The sequence below is a fragment of the Leucoraja erinacea genome, chromosome 32, assembly GCF_028641065.1.
Source record: "Leucoraja erinacea ecotype New England chromosome 32, Leri_hhj_1, whole genome shotgun sequence".
Classification (NCBI taxonomy): Eukaryota; Metazoa; Chordata; class Chondrichthyes; order Rajiformes; family Rajidae; genus Leucoraja; species Leucoraja erinaceus.
The window spans coordinates 20,907,330-20,929,628 of NC_073408.1; the positions used below are offsets into that span (position 1 = coordinate 20,907,330).

Here is a 22,299-nt window from a genome sequence, read left to right on the forward strand (position 1 = left end):
TTCTTGAACCTTGCCGTGTGGGACTTCAGGCCTCCGTACCTCTTGCCCGATGGTGGCAGCGAGAAGTGGGTATGGATGGTGGGGATCCTCAATGATAGATGCTGCCATCTTGAGGTGGCGCTTCATGTAGATGCTTTAGATGGAGGGGCGGGCTGTGCCCATGATGTGTGTGTGTGTGGGCGGCGTGACTCGCGTCGCAGTGGCCTCTGCAGTCTGTCTTTTTTTTACTTTATGTCTCATTTGAATGCAGTTTATAGTGTTTTCTTTAAGTGGGTATGTGTGTGTGTGGGGGGGGGGGGGAAACTTTTAAAATCTTTTCCCTGTACTGAGAACCCGACCTTTTCTCTGTCGGGCCTCTGTTGTCGTTGGGGCCTAGCACCGTGGGCGGCCTCCATCCGGAACGACTTGGGGCTCCAGTCGTGGAGCCTGCGAACTACTCACCATCGCGGAGCTGGCCGAGTTCGGAGCGTGGAGAGCTGTGGTGGCGCGCTGCTGCGACCCGACCCAGGAGATTCGGAGACTCCAGCCGCAGATCTGGTGGACAGTAACACCGGGAGCCCGCGGGTCCCTGGTGGGAGACCACTTTTCGTGGCTTCCCAACAGCGACTTCTCCCGCCCGAGTTGCGGGGTTGAAAATTACCTGGAGCAGGGTCTTGCATCGCCCGGCGCGGTTTTAAATGGCCGTGGGACTTGCTAGCGCCCGCCGGGGGCTCCAACACCAAGACCTGGAGCGCAGCCTTGCATTGCCCAGCGCGGCTTTAATGGCCATGGGACTTATTTACCATCGCCCGCTGGGGGCTTTGTCTCTGACATCGGGAGGAGAATGAGGAGTGCAGGGGAGAGATAAGACTTTGCCTTCCATCACAGTGAGGAGGAGATTCACTGTGATGGATGTTTGTGTAAATTGTGTTGTGTCTTGGTTCTTTTTTCTTGTGTGTATGACTGCAGAAACCAAATTTCGTTTGAACCTCAATGAGGTTCAAATGACAACAAATAAATTGTATTCATTGTATTGTACCGGGCTGAGTCAACCACTCTCTGCAGCATGAATTGCAGACACTGCCAAACCCATGACGTGTAACGCCCTTTGACCCACTGAGTCCAAACCGACCTTTGATCACCATGTGATCTTCCGTTCCCCCCATACCCCAAAGACATACAGGTTTGCAGGTTGATTTGCTTGCTGCAAATATATAATTGTCCCTAGTGTGTATAGGGTGGTGTTAATGTGCTGGATCGCTGGTCAGTGTGGACTTGGTGGGCCGAAGGATCTATTTGCGCACTGTATCTCCAACTTTAAGAGGGTGTTAGATGTGGCCCTTGTGGCTAAAGGGATCAGGGGGTGTGGAGAGAAGGCAGGTACAGGATACTAAGTTGGATGATCTGCCATGATCATATTGAATGGCGGTGCAGGCTCGAAGAGCCGAATGGCCTACTCCTGCATCTATTTTCTATGTTTCTAAACTAAATCCATTCATACAGAGAGTGGTGAATCTCTGGAACTCTCTGCCACAGAGGGTAGTTGAGGCCAGTTCATTGGCTATATTTAAGAGGGAGTTAGATGTGGCCCTTGTGGCTAAGGGGATCAGGGGGTATGGGGAGAAGGCAGGTACGGGATACTGAGTTGGATGATCTGCCATGATCATATTGAATGGCGGTGCAGGCTCGAAGAGCCGAATGGCCTACTCTTGCATCTATTTTCTATGTTTCTAAACTAAATCCATTCACACAGAGAGTGGTGAATCTCTGGAACTAAATTTCTAACACCTAATTTCTATGTTTCTATACCAGCTCTATGTTATCCCACTTTCTCAATCACTTCCTACACATTTATCGAAGCCAATTAACCTACAAACCCGCATGTCTTTGAGATCATAATCACTTCATTAGCCAAGTATGTTATGCAACGTACGAGGAATTTGATTTGCCATACAGTCATACCAATAAAAAGCAACAAAACACACAAAATACATTTCAACATAAACATCCACCACAGTGACTCCTCCACATTCCTCACTGTGATGGGAGGCGAAAAAAAGTTCTTTGTTCTCCCGCGGTCGGGGGCCTCGAGCCTTCCGTTGACGGGACGATCTTGGCTCCCATAGCCGGCGGCCGGGCTCACTGCATTGGGGCGATCTAGCTCCCGCATCAGGGGGGATCTCAGCTCCCTCGCGCCGGCTGATCGGGTCGGGGCTAGTTGATTCAAGGCCACCAGCTCCACGATGTTAGGCCTGAGAGTGACCGGCGATACGATCCGGATGTGGGAGGAAACCCATTTGGTCACAGAGATAATGTGCAAACTCCATAAAAACAGCGCTCAAGGTCAGGATCCAAACCTGGTCTCTGGTGCTGTGAGGCAGCAGCTCTACCAGCTGCACCGCTTTGCGGCCCGTACTGCCAAGAAGAACAAGAGAACAGCACCACATGCAGGTACTCTTCCATATCCTACATCACCCATTCTGAAGAAGGATCCCTCCCCTAAACATCGCCTGTCCATTCCCTCCTTAGATACTGTCAGGCCTGCTGAGTTACTCCAGCACTTTGTGTTTTTTGCTTAAGATTCCAGGATCTGCAGTTCGTTGTGCCTCATACATTACCCTATTGGAGATATATTGGTGGTCATTCGTCATCACTGTGCATCTGGACCTTGCCCCCTTCCCCCACCCCTCCTACACATATAGATCAAATTTGCAACTGCATTGAGTCAGGCTGTTCTTGTAATCTAATGTTGCAGCTCAGTGAAAACTAGCAAGAGGACACAAAACGTGCTGGAACACGTTTCGCCTCCTTCACTAAATGCTGGAGTAACTCAGTGGGCCTGGCAGTATCTTCAATTCACTTAATTCATGTGAATCGGTACCACCAATGGCCAGCAACGCAATCATCTAATAACATTGTTAAAGCAAGACTCAGTTGACGTTTTCACGTTCTTTCAAAGAAATCAGTTTCAGCACTTTCACCAAGTGCTGGAGTAATTCAGCGGGCAGGCAGCATCTCTGGAGAACATGGATAGGTGACGTTTCACCAAGAGCTGGAGTAATTCAGCGGGTCAGGCAGCATCTCTGGAGAAATGCAGTGGGAGAAACAGTTATTCCACAACTCTATGTCTATCTTTGGTATAAACCGCAATTGCAGTTTCTACATGGATAGGTTCGGATCAGGACCCTTCTTCAGACTGTTCTCCAGACATGTTGCCTGGCCCACCAAGTTACTCCAGCACTTTGTATATTTTTGCAAACCAACATCTGCAGTTCCATGTGGCTACATCTTAGCTTTTTCATTTTAAATAAATATGGTCCCCACACGAAATTTCACCTACCTATGTTCTCCAGAGATGCTGCCTGACCTGTGGAGTTGCTCCAGTACTTTGTGTCTTTTTTGTAAACCAGCACCTGCAGTTCTTTGTTGCTATTATCTTAGCTCTTTCCTCGCTATTGCTGTTTTAAATATAAAAATGTCACCTAGCCATGTTCTCCAGAGATGCTGCCAGACCCGCTGAGTTACTCCAGCACACTTGGTGAAGGAGGCGTTTTCATGTCATCTTGCTACGTTTTAACTGAGCGGCGACGTTAGATTACAAGAACAGCCTAACTCAATGTATTCAGCAGCTGCTGGGCATGAGGGGAGCTCGTAATGGTGCTAGGGGAGCTTAATTTCTCCCACTTCAGGTAGCCCCGGCATTCCCTCTCTATCCCTACCCCACCCGTCGCACCAGCTTCTCGTTTTCACCCAACAAATAGCTAACAATGGTGCGTTTCCTTCATCATGGCTACTTTTTTGCCTATTTTTCATTCATTGTTCTTTATCTCTGCACATCACCATCTATATCTCTTTTTTCCCTTATCCCTAGCCAGCTTGAAGAAGGGTCTTGACGCAAAACGTCACAAATTCCTTCTCTCCAGAGATGCTGCTTGTCCCGCTGAGTTACTCCAACTTTTTGTGTCTATCTTTGGATCGAAGATCTTATATAAGATCTTTGCTTTGGATGGTGTGGATGTGAAGAGGATGTTTCCCCTAGTGGTAGAGTCTAGAACCATAGCCTCAGAATAAAAGGACGTTCCTTCAGGAAGGAGATAAGCTGGGGGTTACACAAAAAAGCTGGAGAAACTCAGCGGGTGCAGCAGCATCTATGGAGCGAAGGAAATAGGCAACGTTTCGGGCCGAAACCGAGGGTTTCGGCCCGAAACGTTGCCTATTTCCTTCGCTCCATAGATGCTGCTGCACCCGCTGAGTTTCTCCCGGGTTTCGGCCCGAAACGTTGCCTATTTCCTTCGCTCCATAGATGCTGCTGCACCCGCTGAGTTTCTCCAGCTTTTTTTTGTGTAACCTTCGATTCTCCAGCATCTGCAGTTCCCTCTTAAACACAGGAGATAAGCTGGAATTTGTTTAGACACAAAACCTTGCAGGACAGGCAGCATCTCTGGCGAGAAGGAATGGGTGAGAGCCTCCTTTAATCAGAGGGTGGTGAATCTGTGGAATTATTTGCCACAGAAGGCTGTGGAGACGTCAATAGATATTTTTAAGGCAGAAATAGATTGGTGATTAGCCGCAAGGCTATAAGATCTTTGGCCGCAAGGGTTTTCAGCCGCAAGGGTTGGCTGTTTCAGCCTCGTCTCGGTTTGTCTGCGCTGCAGTTGTTTCCGCCCCTGCAGGGAGTGGGCGCAGGAGAGGGGAGTGTGGGCTGGGCTCGGCTGCCCGGAGATTAAGACTGAGACGGGGACTGGGACTGGGACCCGCACCTCCCTCCCTCCCTCCCCACCACACTACACTACACCCCACAACTCCGACTGTGAATGGCGAACACTTTCACTTTGTTCCACACGGACGGCCGCCGCAATTACCTCGTTACCACTTCCTGATAGGTATTTTTGTCTGTACCGAAACTTCCGTCTGTCCGCATGTGTTGTTATAAAGAGTTATTTAAACTGCGGGGAGTAACTTGTTTTCTCGTTTATTATATTGTTACAGAGTACTAAGTTTACATAGTCTGTCGTGCCGCTGCAAGTAAGTTTCCCTCTGCTCCCTCTGGGACTTCTGACTCTTTGCTGATCCCTTTTCCTCTCCTCGATACTGAATCCAAACAGGCCCTTCGGCCCACGGACCCTGCAACGCCCTCCGCTCCTCCTTTCCCCCCCCCCCCCCCCCGTTCAGACGGGGGAACCTTTCCCCCGTCTGAACTCCTGAAATGATCCCCAAATAACATAGACAGTATGTGATAGATAGCTTTACCATTCTGTTGCAAACTAATTACTCCAAACATTTTATTTGTAGGTGTTGGGCTGCGTCATTTCAGAATCAGAATCAGAATCAGAATCAATTTATTTGTCATTTGTTATTTGCTGAGTACTGGCATCAGAATAGACCATAGTGCAAACCGCTCCGCTATAAGATCTTTGGTGCAAACATCCTCACTTCAGACAATGGTGGGGCAGCAGGAGATGGCTGGGTGGAGGACATTGTACTGAGGACTGACCACTGTGGTGTTCAGAGGCTGGACTGATTGGAACTACGATGGAGACTAGAGGGCATAGCTTTATTGTGAGATGAGCAAGATTTAACTGAGAATGGATGAATGCATGAATAAGTTTATGAATTAATAAGTTTATCGGCCAAGTATATTCACATACAAGGAATTTGCCTTGTGGCTCCGCCCACAAGTGACAACATGACATGCAGTGACAATTAGGAATGACACATAAAAACATTTCTTTAATCAGAGTGTGGTGAATCTGTGGAATTCATTTACACAGATGGCTGTGGAGGCAATGTCAATGGATATTTTTAAGGTGGCGATTGATAGATTCTTGATTAGTATGGGTGCCAGGGGTTATGGGGAAATATCAGGAGACTGGGGTTGAGAGGGGAAAATTGATCAAGACAAGAGAGTGTATTATCATGTGTCCCAGATAGGACAATGACATTCTTACTTGCTGCCGCACAACAGAGTATTGTAAGCATAAATACAGAACAGTTCAGTGTGTCTGTATAGCATAGACCATATAGATACATAAATAAACACATCAAGTGCAATAGGCTGTTATAGTTCAGAGTCTGTTTGTTGGCAAGTGTAATAGCCTGATAGCTGTGGGGAAGAAGCTGTTCCTGAACCTGGATGTACCAGATTTCAAGCTCCTGTACCTTCTACCCGATGGCAGCGGAAAGATGAGTGCGTGGCCAGGATGGTGTGGGTCCTTCCTTCGATGGTGGGGGGGTCAGAGCCGGTGATGGACTGGGCAGTGGTCACAACTTTTTGCAGTCTTTTCCGCTCCTGGGTGCAACCAAGCCACGATGCAACCAGTCAGCATGCTCTCTACTGTGCACCTGTAGAAGTTCGAGAGAGTCCTCTTTGACATACCGACTCTCCGTAATCTTCTCAGGAAGTAGAGGCGCTGATGTGCTTTCTTTATAATTGCATCAGTGTGCTGGGACCAGGAAAGATCTTCGGAAATGTGCACACCCAGGAATTTGAAGTTCTTGACCCTTTCCCTTTGATATAAACGGGATTGTGGGTCCCTATCCTACCCCTTCCAAAGTTCACAATCAGTTCTTTGGTTTTGCTGGTTATTGTGAGGGCCAGGTTATTGTGCTGGCACCATTTGGTCAATCGGTCAATCTCACTTCTGTACTCTGACTCGTCCCCATCAGTGATTTGTCCCACAACAGTGGTGTCGTCGACGAACTTGATGATGGAGTTCGCACTATGTCCGGCTATGCAGCCATGAGTATAAGTGAGTAAAACAGGGGGCTGCCACACAGCCTTGAGGTGCTCCCGTGTCCCTAAACACCTCTAAGACCAAGGAGCTGATTATCAACTTCAGAAGGTCACATAAGGGGGAATACGCTCCAATCTTTATCAACGGGGACAGTGTGGAGAGAGTGTCCAGCTTTAAGTTTCTGGGCACTCACATTTCAGAGGACCTCACATGGTCCACCAACACGGCTGCGCTGGTCAAGAAGGCACAGCAAGGACTGTTCTTCCTGAGAACACTGAAAAAGACTGGTCTGCCCCAACAGCTGCTGATAATCTTCTACCGCTGCACCACAGAGAGCATCCCAACATATGGCATCTCTGTGTGGTATCTCAGCTGCACGGAGGCGGAGAGGAGAGCTCTTCAGCGGGTCGGCCACAGAGCGCAGAAGATAATTGGGACACAGCTACCAGCCTTGGAGGGCATCTACCACATACAGTGCCTCAGGAAGGCCATCAGCATCCATAAAGACTCCTCACATCCTTGCAATAGTCTGTTCGAACTTCTACTATCCGGCAGACGTTACAAGGCCTTCTACGCCCGCACCTCCAGACATAGGAACAGATTCATCCCCAGAGCTATAGATGTTCTGAACCCGCCCTGCTGAGTGCCCCCCCCATGACCTGTCTCCCTCGGTGGGTCACGACACACATCGACCTGGCACAGACCTATTTGCACTTTAGACTGTTTTAACTTTTTTAATCTTGTTTCTCTGGGTGTCTACATTTTTAGCTAATTAAGTTATTACATCGGATGGATGCTGCATACCAAATCTCGTTGTACCTCTGTGCAATGACAATAAAAGATATTATTATTATTATTATTATATTGTTATCGAGGCTGACACATTTCCACCAATACGGACAGACTGTGGTCTGTGGATATTGAAGTTGCGGATCCAATTGCAGAGGGATGCGCAGGGACCCAGATCTGAGAGTTTGGTAACCTGTTTGGAGGGAATGATTGTATTAAATGCCAAGCTGCAGTTAATGAATAACAGCCTGACATACGAGTTGTTGTCGTCCAAGTGGTCCAGCGCAGAGTGGAGAGCCAGCGAGATTGCATCCACCATTGATCTGTTGTGGCGGTAAGCAAACTGCAGTGAGTCGAGGTAGTAGTTGATATGCGCCATAATCAGCCTCTTAAAGACCTCAGCCTCACCACAGACGTTAGTGCCACTGGTCGATAGTCATTGAGGCACGTCACCTTGCTCTTCTTGGGCACCGGTATTATTGATGCCCTTTTAAAGCAGGTGGGAACCTCAGACCTGAGAAGTGAGAGGTTGATTGAATGGCAGAATATACGTGATGGGCCGAATAGCGCAAGTCCGCTCCTAGACCTAATGAACATGAGATGTGTTGGGTGCCTGGAGCACGCTGCCAGGGTTTGTGGTGGAGGCAGATACAATAGGAGTATTTAAGAGGCTATTAGATAAGCACATGGATATTCAGGAAGTGGAGGGGTATGGATTATGTTCAGGCAGAGGAGATTAGTTTAACCTGGTATCATGTTTGGCATGGACAGTATAGGCACACATTTCAAGTCGGGACCCTTTCTGTTGGCCAGGGGTTATTTCAACAGCTGATTTCTTACCTGTATAAAGGCAGGCATGTCACCATAATACTCTGCTCTCGTATTTGATAGTTCCATTTGGTAAAAAGGTTCTGACTGAATATCTTCTCCATGCCTCTCATATTGCCTATACTTCTATCAGGTCTCCCCGCACCACTGGCGTTTCAGGAGAAACAATCCAAGTCTGTCCAACCTCTTCCTGTAGCTGATATCCCCTAATCCAGGCATCATTCTGGTAAGCCTCCTCAGCACCCTTTCTAACGCCCCTCATCCACCCTGTAATGGGGTGAGCAGAACTGCACACAATACTCCAAATGCGGCCTAACCAAAGTCTTATAAAGCTTCACCTGACTCCTATACTCAATGCCCCGACCTATGAAAGCCAGCATATCATATGCCTTCTTTACCACTCTATCTACTTGTGTTACCACATTCAAGATGTTGTGGACTTGCCTTCACAAGGTAGCACTTTCTGTAGATCTCTTCATTGGTGGAGAGGTCAATACTATTAATCCACCAGTTTCTGCAGTTTCATTCGTTCTTCAGCATTCAAATCTCCAAAACAAGAATTTGTTACTTGTTAGCAATTTTAGTGCTTCAACTGACCGACCAAGTTGACAATGTATTGGTTAGATGTGGTATAAGGAACTCTCGATGTTCTCCCTCAATTGCATCCTCGTGATGTTGGTCCATCTCCGTACAAGCCCTTCAGGGTTCTCTTTGTGATTGAACGCGTTTGCTGTGTGGACCTCTCTCTATTGGGAATTAACCTGGTTACAGGAGTGGTGATGTAGATTATCAACTGGCAGAATTTGGCTAACTGTCTCTTTCTGCTTCGCAGGTGAAACCACCATGCAGTTGTGTTTGGAGAGAAGGTTCTTCTGCTGCTAACCAGAACGGCAAGCTGAAGAGGAAATTGGCTCCATTGGATATTGTCTTGGTGGTGTGTGGTGCATAGGTGCGGCTCCTCACGGCAGCACATGGCTCGTAAGTGAATATTGTTGGAGTGTGTAGATCCAGTGAAGCCTTAAAGGGCCTGTCCCACTTTCACAAGATAATTCACAAATTCTCCCGAGTTTTCCCCTTGATTCAAACTCGCAGAATGTTCGTAACGAGTCCGTAGGAGGTCATAGGAGTTCGTAGATATATCGTAGCGGCTCGTTATGCTAGCCATAGGTACTCGTGGCATCGGGTAAGTCGGGACGTTTTTTTCGCGCACCAGCCCGGTAAAAAATGTCCACGAGTAAAAAAATGGTCGGAATGAAAGAAATTGCAACTTTTTACTCATAAGGAGGGCATCGAAATAGTCGTGGGAATTCATAGACATACTTGTAGGAGTTTGTGAACATAGTCGTGGAAAGTCGTAGGAGTTCGTAGATTACCACGATCTTGAATACTTTTTTTTGGTCCTTTAAACTCAGCAGAGGTTTTGAATTAAGTCGTGAAAGTGGGACGGGCCCTTTATGTGCTCGAGATGGCACTAGTACTGAGATGGTCTCGGTCGCTGAGGTGGCCTCGCGTTGCGTAACGTAGAACTAGTGTGGACAGATGATCAATGGGCAGCGTGGACGGTGGGGCGAAGGGCCTATTTCCATGCTCCATCTCTAACTCTTAAGAACGATAATTAAGCATCTGGAGTATTGATACCATAATCTATTGCACCTTGATAACAAACTGGACTGGTCTGTCACCTCGGACTCCCTCTACAAAAAAGGCCAGAGCAGACTCTTTTTCCTCGGAAGGCTCAAATCCTTCAATGTGTGTAATGACATGCTGCACATGTTTTACAACACTGTGGTTGCAAGTGTTATTTTCTATGCTGTTGTCTGCCGGTGCAACAGCATTAGTGAAAAAAACAACAAGAAGCTGGTCAAACTGGTTAAACGATCTAGCTCAGTGCTGGAGGGGAGAGTAGACTCTGGGATGGATGTGCTTGAGAGGCGTATGAGGCACAAGGTGCAGGTCGTCCTGAAAAACCCCGGGCATCCCCTCCATGTAATTCTGGAGAGTCAAAAGAGCACTCTGAACAACAACCAGCTCCTCTCCCTGCCCTGTAGAACGGAGCGGTTCAGGAGATCCTTCACCCCTGCAGCCATTAGATTTTATAATTCAGACCGCTAGGCTGTAGGGGGATGCATTTTTGCAATTTTTAATTTTTAATTGTTAATTATTGGTCTTTTTAAGTATTTATTGCTCTCAGGTCGTGTCCACAGTGTATTCTATGTGTTTTCTGTCTGTGTTCGTTTTGAATCTGTGGGTTTGTTGGTTGGGGGCATCTGGACATCTGAATTTCCCTGAGGGGATCAATAAAGTATTTATTATTATTATTATTATTATTATTATTTGAAACCAAATTACCTGTCATAACATGGAGGATGAGTAAAAACGAAAAATATTTCTACAAATTAGGGAAGGGAAACAGTCAATTTGAGATTGAATGTTATGATGTGCAAGAGATTTAATGATGATCTGGAAGTTTAGGGGCTCTTGAGGAACAGTGATGATATTGTGATAGAATTTAACATTCAACGTTCCACGTAGTAATGGCGTCTAGGGTTATGGGGAGCAGGCAGGAGAATGGGGTTGAGAGGGAGAGATAGATCAGCCATGATTGAATGGCAAAGTAGACTTGATGGGCCGAATGGCCGAACTCTGCTCCTTGAACTTATGACCCTATTTCAGACTGATTGTGGTTTTGGGGGGGGGGCTGGGAACAGGAAAAGACCAGGCCAAAACAGGACCGGCAGCAGGTGACCTCAGTCGGGGAGGTTCCCTGATAGACCAATTGTTGACTGGGGACGGTGTGGTCCAAGGAGGGACACATCATTGTGAACGGTGGAACTGATTAACTGACATAGTGGAGGACAGGGGGAGAGGAGGTAGGGAAGTGTTTGTAGAAGTTACTTAAAATGAGAGAATTCAGTCTTCATACTGTTCAGTTGTAAGCTACCCATGCGGAATATGAGGTGTTGCTCCAGTTTGCGTGTGGCCTCGCTATGGCAATGGAGGAGACCCAGGACAGAAAGGTCAGTGTGGGAATGGGAAGGGGAGATCAAATGGTTAGCAACCGGGAGATTCGGTAGGCGTTGGCGGACTGAGCGTAAGTGTTCAGCGAAACGGTCAGCGAGTTTACTCTTGCCCATAAATTTAAGCCCAACTCCCCCACGACAGCCCTTTCCAGCAGCACATTTCCATTCTCTGACCATGTTGACTGCCTGTAAAATTGCACTTGCTTCAGCCTGTAATCCAAATGCCATTACCTTACATATTTTACAGTTTAATTTGGATACTAGCTACTTCCTAAAGGGCCTGTCTCACTTTCCCAAGTTACTCACGAATTCTCCCGAGTTTTCCCCTTGCTTCAAACTCGGAGAATGTCCGTAGGCGTCCGTAGATATTTCGTAGCGGCACGTAATGCCAGCCGTAAGTACTCGGGGCATCAGGTAAGTCTGGACGTTTTTTTCAGTATGTTGAAAAATGTCCACTAGTAAAAAGAAAAATAGCCCCGAGTACCTACGACTGGCTATTACCGTAATTCTCCGAGTGTGAATTAAGGGGGAAAACTCGGGAGAATTCGTGAGTAACTCGGGAATGTGGGACAGTGGCTTAAAGCTTCTCCGGCTACTGAAACTTACAGATGTGTTTGCAGGGAAGCGCAGCCACCTCCACAGGTTAGGACCACCACCCGCCACCCACTTTTCAGTAGATTGGAAAAAGACAGCAGGGAAAACCGGCCCTTACCCCACCGAGTCCCTGTCATCCAGCATTCACCCGTTCACACTAGTTCTATCTTATCCCACTTTTGCATCCACTCCCTACACACATGGGGCAATTTACAGAAGAGAGACCTCGTGCGCATCCTTGTGCCCCTCTTGTTATCGCCTCTTTCCCCAGCCAACAACGGGCATTATGGGCTCCACACTTCCTGATTTGTTCCAGCCTTTTCTCTCTCCGGTTTATTTCTACCCCACCCCAACCCAACCCCGCCCCCCCACCTGTCTAAAGAAAGGTTCCGACCCAAAATGCCACCTATTCTTTTTCTCCAGAGATGCTGCCTGACCCACTGAGTTACTCCAGCATTTTGTGTCTGTCTTCTGGTGTAAACTAGCATCTGGCAGTTTCCACCTCTGATGCAATTTACAGTGGCCAGTCAACCCACAAACCCGCACGTCTTTGGGATGTGGGTGGAAACTGGAGCCCCCGGGTGCAGCCCATGCGATCACAGGGAGAACGTGCGAACTCCACTCAGACAGCACACGGTCAGGATAATCCCAGGCCTTTGGCACAGTGAGGCAGCGGCTTTACCAGTTGCTCCACTGTGCCACTTTTCATTTGTTTCTGGTTTGTAATTTTAATAACCGAGTTTAAAGATGGCAATTTGAATTGCACGTGCTGTACTGGCTTACAATTTACAGAAAAATAAAATACCTTTAAAATAGAATAAATATTGCATCCTCAGCAGCCAACAATTTCCTGCCTTCCTGTAAGTCATGTTGATCATTTTCCTGTTTCCCCTGGTTTAGTTGCTATGACCTCAACGGTTACTTCTTAACAAGTAACGCTTTCCCTGAACTCGGCTAACCCCCTCCTCCCCCTCCCCCTCCCCCCTCCCCCGCCCCCGCCCTTCTGACTTTGGAAAACACTTTGGACTTTTGGGGATCTCATTGAAACGTACAGAATAGTGAAAGGCTTGGATAGAGTGGATGAGGAGAGAATGTGTCCACTCGTGGGAGAATCCAGGACTAGAGTTCGTAGCCTCAGAATTAAAGGAAGTTCTTTTAGAAAGGAGATGCGGCGGAATTTCTTTAGTCAGAAGTGGTGAATCTGTGGAATTCTTTACCACAGAATACTGTGGAGGCCAAGTCTATTGTCTATTTAAGGCAGAGATAGATAGATTCTTGATTAGTACGGGTTTCAGGGGTTATGGGGAGGAGGCAGGAGAATGGGGTTAGGAGGGAGAGATAGATCAGCCATGATTGAATGGTGGAGTAAACTTGATGGGGTGAGTAACCTAATTCTACTCCTGTCACTAATGATCTTATGAACACAACACCACAGCAGAGAGTACGTACATAGTTCTTTGAAGGTGGCAACATGGGTAGATAGGGTCGGCAAGAAGGCTTTTGGCACCGGCCTTCATCAGTATTGAGTATAGAGGTTGGGATGTCATGCTGAAGTCATATAAAACGTTGGTGAAGCCGCATTTAGAGTATTGTGTTCAGTTCTGGGCACCATGTTATAGGAAAGATGTTGTCAAGTTGGAAAGGGTGCAGAGAAGATTTGCGAGGATGTTGCCAGGTCTCGATGGTCTCAGCTATAGGGAGAGGTTATGCAGGTTGGGACTATTCCATGGAGCGCAGAAGGATGAGGGGTGATCGTATATTGTACAAAATCGTGAGAGGAATAGATCAGGTAGATGCACAGAGTCTCTTTCCCAGAGTAGGGGGAATCAAGAACTAGAAGGCATAGGTTTGAGGTGAAGGGGGAATGGTTTTATAGGAATCTGACGGGTAACTTATTTTACATGAAGGGTGGTGTAAATTGCCTTGATGGGGATGCAATTTTTTTTCCTGTATCGTATCTCCGTCCCCACTGCGGCCTAACATCATGGAGTTGGCGGCCTTTCCTGCAGACCGATGGGCGATCCAAGCCACGGGGCCTGTGGACTTTAACATCGCGGAGCTTGCGATCCTTTTGCTGGGGATCAAAGCTCCAACCGCGGGGACTTTAACATCATGAAGCCCACGGTCTCTGGTAAGAAGAGTCCGATTCGGGAGCTCCATGCCGCTGAGAGAGTTTCAACATCCCCGACGTGGGAGTTTCGATCACCACGACGGGGGCTTCGATCGTCAGCAGCCGGGGCTTTGATCGCCCCGACTGCGGATAGTTTGACTGCCCCGACCGCGGTAAAACAAAGAGGAAGAAGATTAAACTTACTGCCTTTCATCACAGTGAGGAATGTGGAATCCACTGTGGTGGATGTTTATGTTAACTTTTATGTAGTTGTGTGTCTTGTTGCTTTTCACTTAGTATGGATGTACGGTAACTCCAATTCTACACTACCTTATTGGTACACGTGACGATAAACTGACCTTGAAACCTTGATGTATGGAACGAAATACCGGAGGAGGTCGTTGAGGACGGGACTATCGCAATGTTTAAGAAGCAATTAGCCACGTACATGGATAGGACAGGTTTAGAGGGATATAGGGGCCAAACACAGGCGAGTGGGACTAGTGTAGATGGGGAATGTTGGTCGATGTAGGCAAGTTGGTGAAGGGCCTGTTTACACACTGTATCACTCTAACGTTTGCTCTCTTTGAAGGATTATTTAGGTGGTTCGGAGACTTCAGGAGGAAAAAGAACCGGGGCCAAAATGGCAGCTCGTGCCCGCAGCCGAGCAGCAGAGCGACAGGTCCGTGTAAGAGCCGGAGCTCCCCACAGACCACCGTGGCCGCTGCTGCCTCCTCGTCCTGCAGGTTCGACTGCAAGTCCCGATGGAGCAAGCAGTACGATGTGTGTATTTGCCACGCTGAGGATGACGTGATCTACGTGCAGGACCTGGTGGCTTACCTGGAGCTCAGGCCACACAGTCTCCGCTGCTTCCTGCAGCTCCGGGACTTGGTGCCAGGGGGCGCCATCTGCACCGAGCTGTGCCAGGCCGTCCGGCAGAGCCACTGTTGGGTCCTGGTCATCTCGCCAGCCTTCATTAAGGACCCTTGGTGCGGGTACCAGATGCAGCAAGCTTTGTCCGAATCCCCAAAGGCTAACGGGAGGGTCATTCCCGTCCGCATGCAGCTGGAGCGCAAGGACTACCCGCTGGAGCTCCGCTTCATGTTCGGAATCGACGTCGGAAAGGAAAAGGAGAATGGCTTCCAGAGGATCAAGCGAGCTATACTGTACAGTGAGTACCGAGTTTGTGGGTTAAGTGTCTTTGGTAAAGATTGCAAATTGTCCCTAGTGCGCAGTATATTGTTAGTGTACAGGGATATCCGGTCGTCACGGAGTTAGTGGTGATACTGTTCTTTGAGTTCCCCATCTACACTGTTCTGTGAGCGGGCGGCACGGTGGCGCTGTGACAGTTGCTGCCTTACAGTGCTGGAGACCCAGGTTTAATCCTGACTACTGTGTTGTCTGTATGGAGTTTGTACGTTCTCTCACTGACCTCGTGGGTTTCCCCAGGTGCTCCGGTTTCCTCCCACACCGCAAAGGCATACAGGTTTGTCGGTTAATTGCCTTCGGTAAAGATTGTAAATTTTCCCTCGTGTGTGTAGGGTAGTGTTAATGTGCGGGGATCTTTGGTCGGTGCGGACTCGGTGGGCCGAAGGGTCTGTTTCCAGAGATGCTGTCTGACCCGCTGAGTTACTCTAGCACTGTGTCTTATTTTTAACTTCATATGGTAGGTATGTTACAAAACCTACCTGAATCGCCATTGGGAATCTGCCCACAGCCAGGTCCGCGATTTTGGCGCTGTTTGGAGGGGGCGGGTTTAAAACGCGATTTTTACTAGGCTGTACTAATCGCAGATGTTCAGCCTAGTAAATCATTAACGAAAAATCGCTGCAAGACCCGGTCGCAAAAGGTATTATTAGTTTTATAGGCCTCGATAATATAGTTATAATAGTTTAAAATTACTCTCTGATTCCGCAACATCTCACAGCCCCAGGGTTTTATAAAGCAAACAATTAAAGGTATGTACCTTATTTTTACATTAAATGGGGCATATATATATATAACCCTATATATCAAGTTATCTATAGCGAGTAGTTCATTTTGGGCTTTTTATATCCTGCAGTATTTTTCTCGGCATTTGAGGGCACTAATCCAGCGTTCTAAACCAGCGCGTTCACATGAACCCACTAGAAAGCCGATTTAAATGGGCATTTATTTACAGCAATTGAACACTAAATTCCTTCCATTTGGCCTATAAATTAATGTAAATTAGATATAAAAATCATGTTATATTGTGAATTATTTGTGAATAATCTTTGGACACTTAGGCTATTTAAAAATGTTAATCTTTCCTTAAGAAATGGGCCTTTGATTATCCAAGATCACAGCTTTTTTGTAATGTCCATTGAAAATCAATAGGGAACAAGATGCTAATTTCCGAGTATGAAAATGGCCATAACTTTTTTAATACTTGAGATATGAAAGTGAATTTGGTGTCAAATTAAACTTATTGTTATGCTTTATCTGATGGGATAAATTGCAGACTTGATTTTTAAAATCTCAAAATTTTGTAACATTGCTACATATGGATGCTGTATTGTCTTTACCATGTTTCGTGGAGTCATACAGCATAGAAAGAGGCCATTCAGCCCACCACACCCATTCTGACCTGTGGGCACCCTTCCACTCTGAACCAATAACCCAGCACTTCAATGTCCAGGCAATTCAAGTGGTCATGTAGACCCTTTGTAAACCTGGTTCCCCTCCTCCCTCTGATAGTATACTCCAGCTACTCTCCACTCTGTGACTGAACAAGTTCCCCTTCAAATATTCAATTCAATTCAACTTTAATGTCATCGCACAAATACAAGTATCAGTACAACGAAATGCAGTTTTGCGTCAGTCAGTAGTAGTTGTACATAAAGAAAAACAAAAAAAAAAAAAAATAGAAAGAGAGAAGATACAGAATAATCAGGAAGTACAGAATGATTAAACAAAAGGGACGGAGGGACTGGAGAAATCTATCGGCGGGACTCCGAGTTCAGCAGTGTGATTGTGTTGTTGTAGAAGCTGTTCCTCATCCTACTAGTACGTGACCTGAGGCTCCTGTACCGCCTCCCTGATGGGAGGAGGGCAAACAGTCCATGGTTGGGGTGTGAGGGGTCTTTGATGATCTTCCCAGCCCGTCTCAGACACCGTTTTCGGTAGAGGGCATCCATGGCAGGGAGCGGGGCACCGATGATGTGCTGCGCGGTTTTCACCACCCGTTGTAGTGCCTTCCTGTCCGCAGCAGTGCAGCTGCTGTACCATACCGTGAAGCAGGTGGTTAAGATACTCTCTATGGTACAGCGGTAAAAGTTGGTCAGGATCCGGGGGGACAGGTGGGCTTTCTTGAGCCTCCTCGGGAAGTAAAGGCGCTGCTGTGCCTTTTTGATCAGCTTGGAGGTGTTGAGGGACCAGGACAAGTCCTCCGAAATATGTACTCCGAGGAATTTATAGCTGGAGACGCGCTCCACCTCAGTCCCGTTTATATGGATGGGGGTATGACTGCCTCCTCTGGTCTGCCTGAAGTCAACAATAATCTCCTTCGTCTTCTTGGAGTTGAGGACGAGGTTATTGTTGGCACACCAGGCTGTCAGGTGCTGGATCTCCTCCCTGTAGGCTGACTCATCATTGTCGCTGATCAGTCCTACTACCGTGGTATCGTCAGCAAACTTAATAATGGCGTTGGATCCGTACTTTGGAATGCAGTCGTGGGTGAAGAGGGAGTAGAGGAGAGGGCTGAGCACACAGCCCTGTGGCACTCCGGTGTTCAGTGTTATAGTGGAGGAGGTGAGGTTATTGACCCTAACAGACTGTGGTCTGTTAGTGAGGAAGTCCAGTGTCCAGTTGCAGAGGGAGGTGGAGATGCCAAGTCCACTGAGTTTGGTGATCAAGCTGGCGGGGATGACGGTGTTAAAGGCAGAGCTGAAATCAATGAACAGCAGCCTGATGTAGGAGTTGTTGTAGTCCAGGTGGGTCAGGGCAGAGTGTAGGGCCACCGATATGGCGTCCTCTGTAGACCTGTTGGTGCGGTAGGCAAACTGGTGGGGGTCCAGTGTGGGGGGGAGGCAGGCTTTGAGGTGAGCCAAGATAAGCGGCTCAAAGCACTTTGCAATGACAGGGGTGAGTGCCACTGGGCGGAAATCGTTGAGACTCCCTGTAGCTGACTGTTTGGGCACTGGCACGATGGTTGATGTCTTTAGGCAAGTGGGGACAACACCCTGGGCCAGTGAGAGATTGAAAATGTCGGCGAGGACTGGGGATAGTTGTCCAGCACATGCCCTAAGCACCCGGCCAGGGATGCCATCGGGGCCGGCAGCTTTGCGCTCATTCACCTTGCTCAGTGCATCTTGTACAGCAGAGGTGGAGAGGCTGAGAGGTTGTTCATTCGGGGGTGGAGCAACTTTAATGGCTGGGGTTTTGTTGTCCCGGTCAAAGCGAGCATAGAAGTGGTTTAGCTCGTCAGGCAGGGTGTCGTTGACTGGGGGAGGGGTGTTAACTTTCTGATAATCGGCAAGGGATTTGATTCCTTGCCACATGCGCCTGGGGTCAGAGTTGTTGTGGAAATGCTCCTCAATCCGCCGTTTATGATTGAGTTTAGCAGTCCTAATTCCCATTTTCAGATTGGCCCTGGATGAGCTGTATCCCTCAGTAGGAGCCTTCAGTAGGAGTCTGACCTCCCTGCTCATCCACGGCTTCTGGTTAGGGAAGGTCTTTATCTTCTTGTGGGTAGTGACATTATCGGTACAGAATTTTATATAGTCCAGAACTGTTGAGGTGTACGAGTTGATGTCCACTTGTGAATTGGAGGTGGACTGAGTGGCAAAGAGACTCCAGTCTGTCTGCTGAAACTGCTCCTGTAAGTCAGAGACAGCCCCCTCAGGCCAAACCTTCACTGTCCTCATGGTAGGTTTCACACGTCTGATCAGAGGTGTGTATTTGGGGAGCAGGAACAGGGAGAGGTGGTCAGACTGTCCAAGGTGGGGGAGGGGAGGGCTTTGTAGGCTTCAGTGATATTAGTGTAAACTAAGTCCAGAACATTGTTTCCTCTGGTTGGGCAGGAAACATGCTGATGGAACCTGGGGAGTACAGTTTTAAGGTCGGAGTGGTTGAAATCACCTGCAACAATAAATGCCCCCTCTGGGTGAGCAGATAGATGTTTGCTGATGGCAGCTTGCAGCTCTTCCATTGCTAGCCTGGCATTAGCGTCCGGGGAAACATAGACTGCAGTGATAACAGTTGATGTGAATTCCCTGGGCAAATAGAAGGGCCTGCACTTTAACATCAGGTATTCCAGGTCAGCAGAGCAGTGACTACCAATCTTAACAGCGTCCGTGCACCATGTGTTATTCACATAAATGCATAGTCTGCCTTCCCCAAAATCAATATCTTCCCCTAAATCAACATCCTCTGGCCTTATTCACCACTGACACGTGAGACACTTTCCTGCAGCCTGTACCTTCATAATAGTGTACTCCTCAATCATATCCACTCCAGGACAAGGGGTCACAGCTTAAGGATAAGGGGGAAATCCTTTAAAACCGAGATGAGAAGAACTTTTTTCACACAGAGTGGTGAATCTCTGGAACTCTCTGCCACAGAGGGTAGTTGAGGCCAGTTCATTGGCTATATTTAAGAGGGAGTTAGATGTGGCCCTTCTGGCTAAGGGGATCAGGGGGTATGGAGAGAAGGCAGGTACGGGATACTGAGTTGGATGATCAGCCATGATCATATTGAATGGCGGTGCAGGCTCGAAGGGCCGAATGGCCTACTCCTGCACCTAATTTCTATGTTTCTATCTCCGGACAGTACCGTCCTGGCCCTCACCGGGTTGACAAACTGGCACCAAGTTAGAGATGGACAGTGAAAAGCTTAATTAAAGCTGGGACTATGGCAGTGTTTAGCAGGCACCATGGCAACGTTTAAGAAACATTTGGACAGGTCTCTGAATAGGATGGGTTTAGAGGGCCAAAAAAAGCTGGGAGGTGGGACGAGTGTAGATGGGACATGTTGGTCAGCGTGGGCGAGATGGGCCACACTGGATGGCTCTGAAGAGGAAGTAGTGAAAGTTAGGGAGGAGTGTCAAGGCTTGATGTTGAGGTGTGTGTGTGTGCGTGTGTGTGTGTGCGTGCGCATGCACAGCCAGCGGCATTGGGACGACGGACTGGTGGAGTGGGCTGGAGACCAGTTGGGGAGATGCACGTTCCTCGGGTGATTGCAAACCTGGAGGAGAATAAAGTGGTGGGTAAGGGATATGGGGAGAAAGCAGGAACAGAGTACTGATTTTGGATGACCAGCTATGATCACATTGAATGGCGGTGCTGACTCAAAGGGCCATATGGCCTACTCCTGCACTGATTTTCTATGTTTCTATGACATGTTAATACTCAGAGACCCAACTTAGTAAGTGCACTAGTAATTCTAGAGTAGATGCGAGTTAACATGCCCGACCCAAATTTAAAGATCAGCAAAACGCCTCATCCATTGCATCTGCTGCTCAAGATGTCAGCTGCTCTATATCGGTGAGACCAAGCGTAGGCTTGGCGATCGTTTTGCCTAACACCTCCGCTCGGTCCGCAATAGCAAACCTGATCTCCCGTTGGTTCAGCACTTCAACTCACCCTCCAATTCCGAATCCGACCTTTCTGTCCTCGGCCTTTACAGAGTACTATGTTTGCATGTCTGTTGGGTTGGTGCAGGTAAGAATTTAATTGTTCAGTTTTGGGACATATGACGATAAAATGCCAGGTTAGTACAGGCGTCAGTGGTTCTGGGGAGAAGGCAGGAGAACGGGGTTCGGAGAGATAGTTAGATCAGCATGATTGAATGGCAGAGTAGACTTCCTATCACATATGAACTTATAAAACAGTCTTGACTGTTGAAGCTTATGTCGCTCTGGAATGTAGCGTGGAGATTGACGTGTGTGTGTGTTTGGCTGCAGATCTTGAGGAGCTCTGCAGGAAAAATGCAGAAGAGCAACAACACACAGACACTGAGAGCCGCACAGCGACTGCCGGCAACACCGCAGACTCGAGTGGACCTTGCTGAGAACATGACGGACAAGGCACACGATGTCACCGTCGACGAGTTGGGAACAGACAATGGAGGAGTCAGACCCAGCATTTAAACTGGAAAGCTTGTTGGTGTAGTGTTGTATTGTATGTAATTTAGTATCTGTCTGAATCCCTGTGTGTGGTGGATACCTCTCTGTTACTTTATCTGCTCTTTGTAAGTGTGTTTATATCTGTTCTGTATAATTTGAACGTGCAGCGCATTGTGTGTGTATGTATGTCATAGTCATATAGCATAGGAACAGGCCCTTCGGCCCTACATCCCCATGCTGACCACCTGCCCACATTTGGCCCATGTCCTTCTAACCTTTCCTATCCATCTACCTGTTCAAATGTCTTTTAAATGTTGTTTTACCTGCCATAACTACCTCCTCTGGCAGCTCCTCCCATACACCCTCTCGGTGAAAAAGATGCCTCTCAGGTTCCTATTAAACCTTTCCACTCTCACCTTAAAGCTATGTCCCCTGGTTCTTAGATATAACTCTTAGAGCTAACGGAACCAAGTGATATGGGGAGAAAGCAGGAACAGGGTAGTGATTCTGGATGATCAGCCATGATCATATTGAATGGCGGTGCTGGCTCGAAGGGCCAAATGGCCTACTCTTGTGTGATGATACAGTCCTTGACCAGCCTATTCCCCTCGTGTGTCAGTCCGTCTGCTTCCCCAGAGAGCGGGTGTGCGGGTGCTGGCGAGGGCTCTGCCAGGCTTATAGATAACCAGTGAACATTAACATGGGACAATCTTTGACCTGAGCCCTGGATCTGGTGCCCGTGTTGAACGCAGATACAAACACGTGGTCGGACCTCTGGAGATACGTTTTTAAATGGACTTTCTTCCCGGGATCTGGCAAGGCAACTGGACAACCGTCTTGTGTTTAAGCAGAGATGTTGATTTTCTTTGTTCTTGGAGTTGCTGGTGCTACAAAGGAAATGACTGGCAAATTCCCCAGTCAGTCCCGCCTAGGTGACGGTGAGGGTTGATTGTATTGGCGATCATTTGTGATGCAACCTTCTTCTGTTTATGGAGAAATAATGCTGCTGTTGTTCTCTCTCATTTTAGCCACAAGTTCTCTTGACAATTAAATATAAAACAAAATTGACAATGGCTTTGTGTCAAAACTATATTTTACGAACTGTGATTCTCCCTGTTGGATTGCAACCTTGTCGTGGTCGGGGAGCTTGTGAGTCACAGT

At 47.8% G+C, this 22,299-nt stretch overlaps 1 protein-coding gene across 3 annotated transcripts; it reads left to right on the forward strand.

Moving 5' to 3' along the window:
* Positions 1 to 4,353: 4,353 nt before the first annotated feature.
* On the forward strand, positions 4,354 to 21,933 carry tirap (toll-interleukin 1 receptor (TIR) domain containing adaptor protein). Of its 3 annotated transcripts, XM_055660879.1 has the most exons (5): positions 4,733 to 4,862; positions 4,969 to 5,004; positions 9,163 to 9,308; positions 14,647 to 15,225; positions 20,977 to 21,933. In XM_055660879.1, exons 3-5 carry the CDS (start codon positions 9,302 to 9,304, stop codon positions 21,081 to 21,083), a joined length of 693 nt encoding a protein of 230 aa, XP_055516854.1. In that variant the 5' UTR covers positions 4,733 to 4,862; positions 4,969 to 5,004; positions 9,163 to 9,301; the 3' UTR covers positions 21,084 to 21,933. The 3 variants fall into 3 exon arrangements, with proteins under 3 accessions (XP_055516855.1, XP_055516852.1, XP_055516854.1); XM_055660880.1 differs by lacking the exons at positions 4,733 to 4,862; positions 4,969 to 5,004 and adding an exon at positions 4,354 to 4,437; XM_055660877.1 differs by lacking the exon at positions 4,969 to 5,004 and having other exon boundaries at positions 4,704 to 4,862.
* Positions 21,934 to 22,299: the final 366 nt, after the last annotated feature.

What these genes read in the sequence shown, in the direction of transcription:
- tirap (XM_055660880.1), top strand. An exon ending in CAAGCGAGCTATACTGTACA is followed by an intron (nt 15,226 to 20,976) that starts GTGAGTACCGAG and finishes GTTTGGCTGCAG; the next exon opens with ATCTTGAGGAGCTCTGCAGG.